This window comes from Neophocaena asiaeorientalis, unplaced genomic scaffold (genome assembly GCF_003031525.2).
Source record: "Neophocaena asiaeorientalis asiaeorientalis breed wild unplaced genomic scaffold, Neophocaena_asiaeorientalis_V1.1 scaffold106, whole genome shotgun sequence".
NCBI classification, from domain to species: Eukaryota; Metazoa; Chordata; class Mammalia; order Artiodactyla; family Phocoenidae; genus Neophocaena; species Neophocaena asiaeorientalis.
The window spans coordinates 596,959-612,621 of NW_020172597.1; the positions used below are offsets into that span (position 1 = coordinate 596,959).

The following is a 15,663-nucleotide window of genomic DNA, read 5'->3' on the forward strand; positions in this document are numbered from 1 at the left end:
TCTACATTTCTAAATAATAGCCAGTCTTCTGTGATTTGTGATGCTGGAAATAATCCATAGTAGTAAACATAGTAGTTTATCAATATCCTCTCCATTTGTACTTGTCACTTCCTGTATAAAATAGAATTATATTATAATTATCCGTGTAAGTTTCTTGTCTCCCCTCTGGAATCTAATTTCCCTAAGAAAATGATTATGGTCTAATTTAAGTCTCCACTAACAGATCCTATAAAATATGCCCATAATGAATAGTTCTTGAGTGACGTAGAGACCAGTTTACCCCAGGTCAATTCAGAATTTGCCTCCTTCATGTGAGAAAAATTATTTTCTATTTAATTCTGTTCACTTCTTTTTATTAGCTCCAAATCTTATGTCTTAAGGTTCACTTAGTATATTTTTTTTAGTATAGTTTTTTTTTTTGCGGTATGTGGGCCTCTCACTGTTGTGGCCTCTCCTGTTGCGGAGCACAGGCTCAGGCTCCGCGGCCATGGCTCACGGGCCTAGCCGCTCCGCGGCATGTGGGATCTTCCCAGACCGGGGCACGAACCCATATCTCCTGCATCGGCAGGCAGACTCTCAACCACTGCGCCACCAGGGAAGCCCTTTTAATATAGTTTTTATCCGCGGCTTTCAAGTAAAATGTCATGAGGACAGTTAAGGAGAATGCTGCTATTATCTAACTTGACCTCCAGAGACCAAAGAAAACACCTCCAACTGTTTTTCAAGCTTCGAGATATTCTTTTCATTTTACATTTTTTATTCATGGCTTGATAGAAGTCTCATAATCATCGGGCTTATGGCTCTTGTTCAGGCTAACTGAAAATATTCAACTTCATACTTTCTTGAATTAAATACTAATAAGGAGAAGGGAATTCCTACAAACTCCATCTCTGTCCTGAGGGAATCAGTGTTTTTGAGCAAAGATCACTCAGATCCTTGACGTAGGACCGTATTTGTTTTAAAAACAAGTAAAGTGATTGTTAAATCCCAACATTATTACTTATTTATCCTAGGCTAAGTGCAGAATTTTGTTTAAATAAGAAATTATTAGTCTTTTGTTTTTTCAGTGTGGATAAAAGTACATTAAAGTGCTGTCTGCCTCATTTCTTTTTAAATGTTTTCTTGTTTTTTTTAACCTTTTCTGAGGACAGAATCTTTCCTGCTATCCTAAGTGTCAGATAGGTATTATTGTAGAAAGAAATTCTGGATTAGGTCATAGTTCTTACTCTTGCCATTTGTCTAATAAGCATTTGACCTTGGTCAAATACTTAATGTCCCTGAAACTGTTTCCTGATTTATAAAATGGCAGTAATACTTTACCTACCACTTTCTTATGAATCTTGTCAGGATCAAATTAGAAAATGTATGAGTGTGCTAAGTGCTAAGTGCTTCACATGTATTATCTCATTTAATCTTCACTCCAACCCTATATCGAAAGTGGTCATTTTACAGATGAGAGAAACTGAAAAAATTTGCCTAAAATTCCATAGCTAGTAAGTAACAGAACTAGAACTGGAACCTGTAGAGCTGAGCTCTTAACCAGCACACTCTATTACTAGTGTCCTTTGTGAACTACAAAATGCCACATAACTGTACAGTAGTGTTCTTAGTTTGCAAAATAGATTACTGACCAACCATTGCCCTTAACATCAGTAGTCTGGTCACCTCTTCTTATATGTAGCACACAAATCTTTGCTTCATTCTCCATTCCCTTCCCAAACTTTCCATTACTAATTTGTAGGTGTTGCTGACTAGACAAAGGTTTTATTTTTAGTGATTTCTCCTTCTAGGGGTTTCACGGACCAGCTGCGTAAGATTTCTAAAGATGCAGGGATGCCCATCCAGGGCCAGCCTTGCTTCTGCAAATACGCGCAGGGGGCAGACAGCGTGGAGCCCATGTTCCGGCATCTCAAGAACACGTACTCTGGGCTACAGCTCATTATTGTCATCCTGCCAGGGAAGACACCAGTGTATGGTAAGTATATTGTATTAAGATTGCATTTTTCCTCAAGTACTCAGTCTTCCTTTTAGAGACTTAACCTGGAAGTCCAGTGGTTAAGACTCTGCGCTCCCAGTGCAGAGGGTATGCGTTCAATCCCTGGTTGGGGATCTAAGATCCTGCTTACCACACGGCATAGCCAAGAGAAAAATATTCCTTTTAGAATTATGCTAACACATATCCTAAAACTATCAAACATTAAAATATATTTTATAGCTATAGTATTTAAAACCATGTATTGTTACTATAAAAAGATAAATCTGGAGAGCAAACTAAATAGTCTGAGACCCTGTGAAAAGAATTTCAGTAAAGGAAGCATTAAAAAACAATGATTAAGGGAAGAATTATTTATTAAGAATGTCATTGAGATAACTTGAGTATCAGTATAATGTAGCAGTTAAAAGCACAGGCTCTGGAGTCAGACTGTGCTGCTTAATACCCAGGTTTTGCCAGGTATACTACCTGTGTGATACTACCTGAATTACTTAACCACACAAAGCCTGAGTTTCTTCATCTATGAAATTGGGATACTACAAATACCTAACCCGTAGAAGGTAGTTGTAAGGATTAAATAAATTTACATATGTAAACTGGGTCTATGATAGCACCTGTCATACAGTGAATGCTCAATAAATGTTAGCTATTATTATTGTAAACAAGTTAAAGTGTATGAGATTAATATGTTAAGTATAAATCATTGAAACATGGAAAAACACAAAGAAAGTATAATTTTCAGACTACTGAATGGAGTATAATTATTTAAGCTTAAAATGATAGAATTCACATAAGAAAATTTGTTAGATTTGACTGCATAAAAATTAAATTTTCCATACATCACAGGTATCTAAAATTAAAAGGAAACCATAGAACGTGAAAAATATTTTTGCAGCAAATGGAGACAGCAAAGAGCTAGTTTATTATTAGTTAAAATATCCATATGGATCTGTTATTGCATTCAAAGGAAAATATTTTTATATTCTCCTACATTAATGAGCAAAGAATATAAACCAAAATTTCTCAAGAAAAAACAAGTAAATATTTGAGAAAATGTTGGTTTTCACCAATAAAGAAAAGTACAAATTAATAAAAGGACAATTTTTATGCTACTAAATTAGCAAATATATTTAAATACTGTACTACCTAGTGATTGTGAGTATGCAGTGAATCTAGTATTTTAATATATTGCTGATGGCAGTATAAATTGATAATATCCTTTCATCGAAAGTATAAAAATGTGCTTGCAGTCAACAGTTCAGTATTTCCCATTCCAAACATATGTTCAAAGAAAAGAATTCATAATGTAGAAAAATCTCTATGCACAAAATTTTCATAATGATATCTATGACATTGAAAAACTACTAAGAACTGGTTTTAAACAGTAAGTTGTATGTTGGTGAAATAATATGCAGTGATTAAAAATGATGGTTATAAAATTTGAAAGATATTTTTTAAGTTGTGATAAAATACAGAAGGTGTTAAACTCAAAGAATTTGTAAATCAAGGTAAGAACAAACAACTGAAAAAGACAAAGGACATAAAAAAGAAATGCAAATGGTCAATTATCAATGCAAAGATGCTGAGCCTCATTAGTCATTAAAGAAATATGAACTAGAACAAATTATTTTTCACCAACAATGATAATACCCCATTTTGGGCAAAGGCATGAATAAATGTACATTCTCATACACTGTTGATGGGAGAGAAAGTTGATATTACCATAGCCTCCAAGCTGATATTCTTGCCTTCATTCCCTCTAATTCACTTTCAGCGCATTTTCTACACTGCTTCCCTCAGTGATTCAGTGAGTGATTTTTCTAATTAATAGATTTTATTTTTTAGAACAGTTTTAGATTTACAGAAAAATCGAGCAGATAGTATAGAGAGTTCCTATATGCCTTCCTTCCCCTGTACACAGATTTCCCTTTTTTTTTTTTTTTTTTTTTTGCGGTACACGGGCCTCTCACTGTTGCGGCCTCTCCCATTGCGGAGCACAGGCTCTGGACGCGCAGGCTCAGCGGCCATGGCTCATGGGCCTAGTCACTCCGTGGCATGTGGGATCTTCCCAGACTGGGGCACGAACCCGTGTCCCCTGCATCAGGAGGCGGACTCTCAACCACTGTGCCACCAGGGAAGCCCCAGTTTTCCCTATTTTTAACATTTTGTATTAGAGTGGTACATTTAATGAACCAGTATTGATAAATTATTATTAACATATTGTCCACAGTTTACATTGAAGTTTACTCTTTATGTGTACAGGTCTATGGGTTTTGACAAATCCATAATGTCACGTATCTACTATGACAGTATCAAAGAATAGTTTCACTGCTCTAAAAATCCCCTGTGCTCCACTTATTCATCTCTCCCTCCATCTCCTCAAACCCCTGATAACCACTGGGCTTTTTATGTCTCTACAGTTTTGCCTTTTCTAAAATGTTATATAGTTGGAGTCATATGGTATGTCCCCTTTTCTGATTGGCCACTTGCAGTTAGCAATATTTAAGATTCCACCATGTCTTTTTGTGGTTTGATAAAGCCATTTCTTTTTAATGCTGAATAATATTTAATATTGCATTGTGTGGTTGTACTACAGTTTGTTATACATGTACCTGTTGAGGGACATCTTGATTGCTTCCAGTTTGGGGCATTTATGAATAATACTGCTCAAACATTCATGTGCAGGTTTTTGTGTGGACATAAGTTTCTAACTCAGTTTGGTACATAACCAGGAGCACAACTGCTGTATCAAATGATAAGACTGCCAAAAATGACTGTACCATTTTGTATTCCCATCAGCAGTGAATGAGAGTGCCTATTGCTCTACATCCTCTTCAGCATTTGGTATTGTCAGTTTTTTGGATTTTAGCAATTCTAATAGGCATGTAGTAGTATTTTATTGTAATTTTAATTTGCAGTTCGTTAATAACACAATATTGAGCACTGGACTTCCCTGGCAGTCCAGTGGTTAAGACTCCGTGCTTCCACTGCAGAGGGCACGGGTTCAATCCCTAGTTGGGGAACTGAGATCCTGCATAACTGTGCGGCTTGGCAAAAAAAAAATAGAGAGAGAGAAAGAGAGAGGGAGAGAGAGAGCACCTTTTCATGTGCTTATTTGCCATCTGTATATCTTTGATGAAATGTCTGTTCCAATCTTTTGCTCATTTTTTAATTGATGTGTTTGTTTTCTTATTGTTCAGTTTTAAGAGTTCTTTGTATGTTTGGATACAGGTTTTTTATCAGATACCTATTTTGCAGATAATTTTCTCCTAGGCTGTGGCTTGTCTTTTTTTTTTGTAGTACGCGGGCCTCTCACTGCTGTGGCCTCTCCCGTTGCGGAGCACAGGCTCCGGACGCACAGGCTCAGCGGCCATGGCTCACGGGACTAGCCGCTCCGCGGCATGTGGGATCTTCCCGGACCGGGGCACGAACCCGCGTCCCCTGCATAAGCAGGCAGACTCTCAACCACTGTGCCACCAGGGAAGCCCTTGTCTTAAGTGTCTTTCATAGAGCACAAGTTTTAAATTTTAATGAAGTCCAAATTTTAATAAAGTCATCAATTTTTTTCTTTCACAGATCATTTTTGGTGTTATAGTCTAAGTTTTTATACTGTGTTATCTTCTAGTAGTTTTATAGTTTTCCTTTTTTACATATAGGTTTGTAATCCATTTTGACTTAACTTCTGTGAAAGGTGTAAGGTCTGTGTCTAGATTTTTTTTTCTTTTTTTGCATGTGGATTCCAATTGTTTCAGCACCATTTGTTGGAAAGATTATCTTTCTCCATGAAATTGCTTTTGCTACTCTGTGAATGATTGACTATATTTGTGTCAGTCTATTTCTGGACTCTATTTTGTTTCATTGGTCTGTCTGTCCATTCATTTGCTAAAACCACACTGTCTTGATTAATTTAGCTTTGTGATAAGTCTTGAAGTCAGATAATGTCAGTTCTCTGACTTTGTTCTTCTTCCCTGTTGTATTAGCTAATAGGTCTTTTGCCTATCTATATAAACTTTAGAATCAGTTTGTCAATATCACAAAATAACTTGCTGAGACTTTTGTTGGGATTACATTGAATCTATAGATCAAGCTGGGAAGAATTGACATCTTAATGTTAAGTCTTCTGTCCTTGAACATGGAATATCTCTTTGTTCAGAGCTTCTTTGATTTCTTTTATCAGAGTTTTATAGTTTTCCTCATTTAGATTTATATCTAAGTATATTGTTTTTTTCTTTTTCTACTATAAATGTTATTGTGTTTTTAATTTTAAATTCTAGTTGTTCATTTTTAGTATTTAGGAATGCAGGTGATTTTTGTATATTTATTTTGTATCCTGAAACCTTGCTATAGTCACTTATTAGTTCCAGGAAGCTTTTGTCAATTTTGGGGGGTTTTCTGCGTAGGCAGTCATGTTCTCTATGAACAAAGACAGTTTTATTTTTTTCCTTCCCAGTCCGTATACTTTTATATCCTTTTCCTTGTGTTAGCTAGGAATTCCAATACGATGTTGAATAGCAGTGGTGAGACGACATTCTTGCATTGTTCCTGACTTTAGGGGGAAAACATCTAGTTTCTCAGCAGTAAACATGATGTTAGCTATAAGCTTTCTATAATTGTTATTTATCAAGTTGAGGAAGTTCCCCTCCAGTCCTAGTTTTTTTTGTTTGTTTCGTTGGGGTTTTTTGCGGTACGCAGGACTCTCACTGTTGTGGCCTCTCCCGTTGCGGAGCACAGGCTCCAGACGCGCAGGCTCAGCGGCCATGGCTCACGGACCTAGCCGCTCCGCGGCATGTGGGATCTTCCCGTACCGGGACACGAACCCGTGTCCCCTGCATCGGCAGATGGACTCTCAGCCACTGCGCCACGAGGGAAGCCCTCCAGTCCTAGTTTTGCTGAGAGTTTTTATTATGAATGGATGATCGAGTTTGCAAAATGTCCTTTTCTGCATCTGTTGATATGATCATATGATTTTTCTTCTTTTTTTCCTCTTAATGTGATTAATTACTTTAATTGATTTTTGAAATGTTGAACCCAGCCTTGCGTGCCTGGGATAAATCCCACTTGGGGATGGTATATAATTCTTACACATTGTTGGATTCAATTTGCTAATATTTTGTTGAAGATTTTGCATCTGTGTTCATGAGAGATATTGATCTGTAGTTTTCCTTTCTTGTAATGTCTTTTTCTGGTTTGGGTATTAGGGTATTTTGGCCTCAGAATCATGACTATTTCCTCTGCTTCTGTTTTCTGGAAGAGATTGCAGAGAATTGATATCATTTGTTCCTTGAATGTTTGGTAGAATTCGCCAGTGAAACCATCTGGGCCTGGTACTTTCTTTTTTTGGAAAGTTGTTAATTATTGATTCAGTTTTTTTAATAGGTACACACCTATTCAGATTATCTATTTCTTCTTTGTGAGATTTGGTAGTGTCATTCAAGGAACTGGTCCACTTCATGTAAGTTAACAAATTTGTGGGCCTAAAGTTTTTCATAATATTCTTTTATTATCCTTTAAATGTCCTTGGGGCCAATGACCCTTTTTTCATTTCTGATATTAATAATTTGTGTTGTCTGTTTTATTCTTGATTAGTCTGGCTAGAGGTTTATGAATTTCTTTGAACTTTTCAGAGAACTAGCTTTTAGGTTTCCTTCATTTTCCTCTGTTGATTTCTTATTTTCAATTTCATTGATTTCTGCTCTAATTAAGATTTTTTCCTTCTGCTTGTTCTAGGCCTATATTGTTCTTCTTTATCGTTCTAAGGTAGAAACATAGATTATTGATTTTAGATCTTTCTTCTCTGCATTCAGTGCCATAAATTTATCTCTTAAGTACTGCTTTCACTGCATCACACTAATTTTGGTAAGTTGTATTTCATTTTCATTTAGTTCAAAATATTTTTAAATTTCTCAAGACTTTTTCTTTCCATGTCTCATAGAATTATATTGTTTAATATATAGATATTTGGGGATTTCCTGGCTATCTTTCCATTATTGATTTCTAGTTTAATTCCACTGTGGTCTGGGACCATACTTTGTATGATTTCTGTTCTTTCAAATTTGTTAAAGTGTGTTTTAGGACCATAATGTGGTCTTCCTTAATGAATGTTACATGTGAGCTTGAGAAGAATGTGTATTCTGCTGTTTTGAATGAAGTATTTTATAAATGACTCTTAGAATCAGTTGATTGATGGTATTGTTCAAGTCAGCTATTGAATATATACTTATCTTCTGCCTGCTGGATCTGTCAATTACTGATGAAAGTACATTGAAGTCTCCACTATAATAGTGGATTTGTTTGTTTCTCCTTGCAATTCTATCAGTTTTTGCCTCACTTGTTTTGGCATTCTTTTCTTAGCTGCATACATGTTAAAGATTGTCCTGTCTTCTTGAAGAATTGACCCTTTTATTATTATGTAATACCCCTCTTTATCCCTGTTAATCTTCCTAGTTCTGAAATCTACTTTGTGTGAAAAAATACAGCAACTTCAGTTTTCTTTTTCTTGGTGTTAGCATGGTATATCTTTCTGTATCACTTTATTTTAGAATCGGTTTCTTGTAGGCAACATGTAGTTTGGGTCTTCTTTTTTTTTTTTTGGTTGCGGTGGGTCTTAGTTGCAGCAGGCAGGCTCCTTAGTTGTGGCATGTGAACTCTTAGTTGCGGCATGCGAGTGGGATCTAGTTCCCTGACCAGGGATCGAACCCAGGCCCCCTGCATTGGGAGCGTGGAGTCTTAACCACTGTGCCACCAGGGAAGTCCCTGGGTCTTATATTTTATCTTCCCCTCTTTTTCTCCATTTTATGGTTTTTTAAAAATAAATTTATCTATTTTTGGCTGCATTGGGTCTTCGTTGCTGCACGTGGGCGTTCTCTAGTTGTGGCAAGCGGGGATACTCTTTGTTGCAGTGCGCGGGCTTCTCATTGCGGTGGCTTCTCTTGTTGCGGAGCACAGGCTCTAGGCGCACAGGCTTCAGTAGTTGTGGCACGCGGGCTCAGTAGTTGTGGCTTGCGGGCTCTAGAGTGCCGGCCCAGCAGTTGTGGCGCACAGGCTTTGTTGCTCCGCGACATGTGGAATCTTCCTGGACCAGGGCTCAAACCCATGTCCCCTGCATTGGCAGGGGGATTCTTAACCACTGCGCCACCAGGGAAGCCCCTCCATTTTATGGTTTTAAGTGAGCATTTTATATTATTCCATTTTCTCTCTTACATCAATTATACTTTTTTTTTTTTACTTTTAATGGTTTCCCTAGAGTTTGCAGTATACATTTACAACTAATCTGAGTTTGCTTTCCATAATTCTGTACCACTTCACAGATAGTGTAGATACCTTATAACAAAGTATTCCCAATTCCTCCCTCCCCCTTACAATATTTCTGTCATTCATTTCACCTATCCATAAGTTGTAACCACACAATATATTGTTGCTATTATTATTTTGAACAGTATCTCTTAGTTCAGTTAAGAATAAGACAGTAAAAGATTTTATTTTACTTTTATTTATTCCTTCTCTGACCTTTTTTTTATATATAGATCTGGACTTCCAACCTGTATACTTTTCCTTCTTTCTGAAAAATGTCTTTTATCATTTCTTTCAAGGCAAGTCTACTGTCAACAGATTCCCTTAGTTTTTGTCATATTTCCCCTTCACTTTTTAAAAAATTATTTGCTTATGTTTACTTATAAATCAAATTATCTACTCACATAGTTTCAAGTGTTAAATCATTCTGGAATTCTTATTTTCAAAAACAGCACCTTTATAGCTGTCATCCCATTTGTTTTTTTCATAGAAAAACTCTTTTATCATCTGCCACTTTTTAAATTTAATTTTTGTTTATTGAGTGCTGCTGCCTGTATTTCAGTTTCTTCTGTAGTCCTGCCCTGTTTTGCCAGAGCCTTGGGACCTCTACATTTGTCTCATGTTGGTGTAGGTCATGCCTTCTATAAATCAGTCACTTGGTGTCTTTTTTTTTTTTTTTTGGCCGCGCTGCGTGACATGCGGGCTTTTAGTTCCCCCACCAGGAATCGAACCCCTTGCAGTGGAAGCGCAGAGTCTTAACCACTGGACCACCAGGGAAGTCCCAGGTGCCAAATTTTGATTGTAGTTTTCATTCCTTCTGAGGTACTGTTTTCATAGGAGTGTTCCTGAATTAACTTTTTTTTTTTTTTTTTTTTTTGCGGTACACAGGCCTCTCACTGCTGTGGCCTCTCCTGTTGCGGAGCACAGGCTCCGGACGCGTAGGCTCAGCAGCCATGGCTCACTGTCCCCGCCGCTCCGCGGCATGTGGGATCTTCCCAGACCGGGGCACGAACCCGTGTCCCCTGCATCGGCAGGCGGACTCTCAACCACTGTGCCACCAGGGAAGCCCCTGAATTAACTATTTTTAAACAAGTTTTTGTGTATATGTGTGATAAAATATACATAACATAAAATTTACCATTTTAACCACCTTAAAGTACACAATTCACTGGCATTAAGTACATTCACAGCATTGTGCAACCATAACTACTGTCCGTTTCCAGAACTTTTTCATCATCTCAAACAGAAACTCTGTACCCATTAAATAGTAACACCCCATTCCCCTACCCACCAACACCTGGTAGCCTCTATTCTACTTTCTGTCTCTATGAATTTACCTATTCTAGTAACTTATATAAATGGAATCATACAATACTTATCCCTTTGTTTCTGGCTTATTTCACTTAGGGTAATGTCCTCAAGGTTTATCTATGTTGTAGTATGTATCAGAATTTTCTTCCCCTTTTTTGTTGTAAAATATACTAATATATAAAACAAAAAATTTACCATTTTAACAAGTATACAGTTCAGTGACATTAAGTACATTCAGTGTGGTACAACCAGCACCACCATCCATCTCCAGAACTTTTTCATCATCCCTAACTGAAACTCAGCACTAACTCCCCATCTCCCCTCCCTCAACCCCTAGAAACCTATATTCTACTTTCTGTCTCTATGAATTTGACTGAATAAATCATATAGTATTTGTCCTTTTGTGACCGTTTATCTCATTAAGCATAATGTCCTTAAGGTTTATCCATGTTATAGTATGTATCAGAATTTTCTTCCTTTTTAAGGCTGAATAATATTCCATTGTATGTATATACACATTTTGTTTATCTATTCATCTATCAGTGGGTACTTGGATTAGTTCCACCTTTGGGCTATTGTGAATAATGCTGCTTTGAACATGAGTATACAGCTCTGTTCCAGTCCTTCCTTTCACTTTTCTTGGGTATATTACCAGAAGTGAAACTGCTGGATTATATAATTCTGTTTTAGTTTTTTGAGCAATTGCCTTACTGTTTTGTACAGTCTGCACCATTTTGCATTCCTATCAGCAGTGTACAAGATTCCAGTTTCTCCACGTTCTTGCCAATACTTACTTATATATTTTAGCCATCCTATTGGGTGTGAAGTTGTATCTCTTTATGGTTTTCATTTGCATTTTCCTAATGATTAGTGATGTGGAACATCTTTTCATGTGTTTGCTGAACATTTGTAGATCTTCTTTGGAGAAATGTCTGTTCAAGTCCTATGGTCATTTTTATTTAGATTGTTTGGGTTTTTTCTTATTGAGTTATAGGAGTTAGTGTGTGTGGTTTTTTGGTACATGTTGTTTTGTTTTGCTGGTTGGTTGGTTGGTTGGTGGCCACACTGCACAGCTTGTGGAATCTTAGTTCCCCAACCAGGGATTGAACCCAGGCCCTTGGCGGTGAGAGTGTGGAGTTCTAACCATTAGTCCACCAGGGAATTCCCAGGAGTCAGTGTTTAATTGTTCCTGCAGTTAATGGCTTCATCAGCTTCTGCTTCTAGTAAGCTGATCTTGGCTGTGATTCTCTGTATTCACCTGTTTTGGGGGTGGCAGTTTTCTCTGATGGATCTAAGACAAAGACAAGTCATTGATTTTCAGTCATTGATTTTTTGTTGTTGTTGTGAAGATGGAAATGATGACTTCTAATCTTTTGTGTGTTGGTGCTATAGTTAATGTCCAGAGTGGTATTTTTTAAGTATAAATCTGATTTTATCCCCTTCCCTATCACCCCCACTTCAGTAGTTCTTCATTTAACAATTGGTAAAATTGATATTTAAGATTATCTTCCAAGGGTTTGCATGTTCTAATCCGTGACTTTTTTTTTAAATAAATTTATTTATTTTTTATTTTTGGCTGAGTTGGGTCTTCGTTGCTGCACACAGGCTTTCTCTAGTTGTGGCGAGTGGGGGCTACTCTTTATTGCAATGCGCGAGCTTCTCATTGCGGTGGCTTCTCTTGTTGCGAAGCATGGGCTGTAGGCGCGCAGGCTTCAGTAGCTCTGGCACGAGGGCTCGGTAGTTGTGGCTCACGGGCTCTAGAGCTCAGGCTCAGTAGTTGTGGCACACAGGCTTAGTTGCTCCGCAGCATGTGGGATCTTCCCAGACCAGGGTTTGAAGCCATGTCCCCTGCACTGGCAGGTGGATTCTTAACCACTGCGCCACCAGGGAAGCCCCTAATCCATGACTTCTTACCTCTTCAGAATTCAGCTCACTTTATGCTTGTTTTTCCCCACAGAAACTCTTTGTTTATCCTCTTCCTTCTACCTGTATTGCTTCTCATAATCCATCTTCCACCCTTTACCAAGTAAACACACATTCTTTTGAATTTTAGTTCAGACATCCCTTCCTTGGGGAAGCTTTGCCTGACCTCCCTGACAAGGTCAAATTCTCTCACTTTTATTATCTTACAGCACCTTGTTACCACTCCTTTATGTTGTTTCACAGTTACAATGTTAAATTTGAAGTTATTTAATTAATGGCTATTTCTCTGACTAGACTATAAGCTCTGTGAGGGCAAGAACAATGTCTCTCTTGACTTAACATTGTATATCCAGAGCTTCGCACAGTATTAGCATGTATTAGGTGGCGCATTAAATACTTGTTGAATGAATTAATAAACCTTTTTAGAGGGCAAATTTTCAGTATCTATAAAAATGTTAGGTATATATATCTCTGATCCCTCGATTCTACCTGTAGAAATTTATCCTGAAGCTATAGTTATACAACCAGATGAAAGTTAAATATACAAGGATGTTATTCATAGCATTTTTTGAAATAATGGAAACCTGGAAAAAGTTAAAAATATGTCGGTGTATGAGTAGTGGTTAGATACCTTATGGCATTTTAAAACAGAGTAACTGCTGTTGTTATAAATAATAAGGGCATCTATATATTGGCATTCAGAACATACTATATTATTAAGTGAATATGACAAGTTACACAATAGAGTGTATAGTATATTCTCAATTTTTGTTTAAAAGTGTTTTCCATGTGTTATATATAAGAAGTTATGGGGCTTCCCTGGTGGCGCAGTGGTTGAGTGTCCGCCTGCCGATGCAGGGGACACGGGTTCGTGCCCCGGTCCGGGAAGATCCCACGTGCCGCGGAGCGGCTAGGCCCGTGAGCAATGGCCGCTGAGCCTGCGCGTCCAGGGCCTGTGCTCCGCAACGGGAGAGGCCACAACAGTGAGAGGCCCGCGTACTGCAAAAAAAAAGAAGTTATGGACACCGAACTCTTTACGGTAGTTACAACGGCAGAGAGGGGGAGAGGAACAGGAAACAGGATAAGGAAAGGAACAGGATAAAAACCTTTATACAGTAATACCTCTATATTTCTAAATTAAAGTTTAGAGAATCAGATTGAAAGCTATAAGTATACTGTGATTATAACTGCATTAAAATAATGCAAATGAGAACCTTATGGAAGAGAGTACAATTAAATACTAATAAGGGTTTATATATGATATTTTTCTCTGGTTTTTCGGTTATTGTGGTTATACTATTTTCGTGAAGACAAAAGTATGCTTCCTTATATATGAAGAAAACTGGAAAAAATTATCACTAAATACTTAAGCTAATCTTCAAGGCAGTAAGTATACTTTATTTTTTAGGATTATTTTTCATATTTTATAGTTGTATATTGTAGAACACAGTTTTCACAAATGCTGGAAACAGTTCATTCAAAAGATCTGGTTTATTTTAATTGGCTAGATATCAAGTTAAAACATTTAAGATAGACAGTATATTACTAATTGCACTCTTTTTTTTTTTTTTTTTAATTTTGGTGCGCTCGGTCTTCATTGCAGCGTGAGGGCTTCTCTAGTTGTGGCCTGCAGACGCAGGCTCCAGAGCACATGGGCTCAGTAGTTGCGGCGCACAGGATTAGTTGCCGCACGGGATCTTAGTTCCTCCACCAGGGATCGAACCTGCATCTCTGCATTGGAAGGCGTATTCTTAACCACTGGACCACCAGGGAAGTCCCACTAATTGCACTCTTGAATGCCCTCAAAACTCTGCACATTTATATAATCAAATAAGGCAGTATAGGGAATTCCCTGGCGGTCCAGTGGTTAGGATCCGCGCTCTCACTGCAGAGGGCTCGGGTTCAGTCCCCGGTCAGTGAATTAAAATCCCACAAGCCGCACAGCATGGCTGGAAAAAAAAAAAAAATAAAGGCAGTATACTTTAAATTTTAATAGCATTGTTTTAGTATTGGTATAAGTTTTGGTATCCTGTAATACAGTGGTGTATTTCACAAGGGGAAACATACATAGCAGCTTAATTTTCAGTAAAATTTGCCTTTTTATAACCAGAGGTATTTGTATTTGTTCCACAGCGGAGGTGAAACGTGTTGGAGATACACTTTTGGGTATGGCTACACAGTGTGTTCAAGTCAAGAATGTAATAAAAACATCCCCTCAAACTCTCTCAAACCTGTGCCTAAAGATAAATGTTAAACTTGGAGGGATCAATAATATTCTTGTACCTCATCAAAGGTAAGATAAGCTAATCACCTAATAAAATATTAATTTTTCTCTGTATTGCCATATCTAACACCTGTGTAAGAGACAGCTTTGATGATTCCTGCCAAGGGAGATAAGTATACATTTTGGCAAAAACTTAAGAGTTTTGATTGGCAAAATTTACAAGATTTTTTAATGAAAAATCCCCTCCCATCTCCATTTTCATTTAATATGCAAAGTACCTCGTCCCTGGCTAGAAAGTATTGAGAATTTTATTTATTTTTCACTGGAGAGCCCAGCTTGAAGAACTTTCTCATTGTTTGGTAGTCATCTTCAAGCTGGTGTCATGAGGCAACTCACTCACCTAGAAAATGAGGGAAGCCTTTCTTCCCTCCTTTAGGGGCTTTGGGTGGAGTTGGATGGGGGGGCATGTCAATTAAGTAAATCAATTAAGGAAGCCATATCAACTCCTGGTGGAGTCAGTGGGACAACAGATGTTACTGTTATATCACCATCATGTCTAAGAGCACTTAGGAAGTATGACACGTAATGACCTAGAAATAGGGTGATGGGGAAGAGGCTGTTATTTGGAGAATTGAACAACAGGTTTCCTTTTAATAGTTGAAGCAACTAGGGCTCTAAAAAACTAAATACTTGTTGACACAGAAGCTCTTTTTTTCCTGTTTTTCCATACTGCCTCTATTTCCCATCCCTATTAAATATGAGATTCATAAATGACATGAATATAGAATTTTATCAACAACTCCAAGAACTAAGAGTCATTTGAATCTTAAAGGATACAGTTTTAAAATAAAATGAACTGCTAGCTACTTTATGACTATTAAATGTATGTTACTCAAATTTTATACTTTTGGTCAGAGGCGGG

General features: G+C 37.5%; 1 protein-coding gene across 1 annotated transcript in view; it reads left to right on the forward strand.

Moving 5' to 3' along the window:
• The window catches only part of AGO3 (argonaute RISC catalytic component 3), a 119,082-nt gene that overhangs the window by 78,991 nt on the left and 24,428 nt on the right, over positions 1-15,663 (forward strand). Inside the window, exons 12-13 of the mRNA XM_024738807.1 lie at positions 1,791-1,975; positions 14,651-14,810. Coding sequence (XP_024594575.1) covers positions 1,791-1,975; positions 14,651-14,810 — 345 coding nt within the window. The remainder of the gene's footprint in view (positions 1-1,790; positions 1,976-14,650; positions 14,811-15,663) is intronic.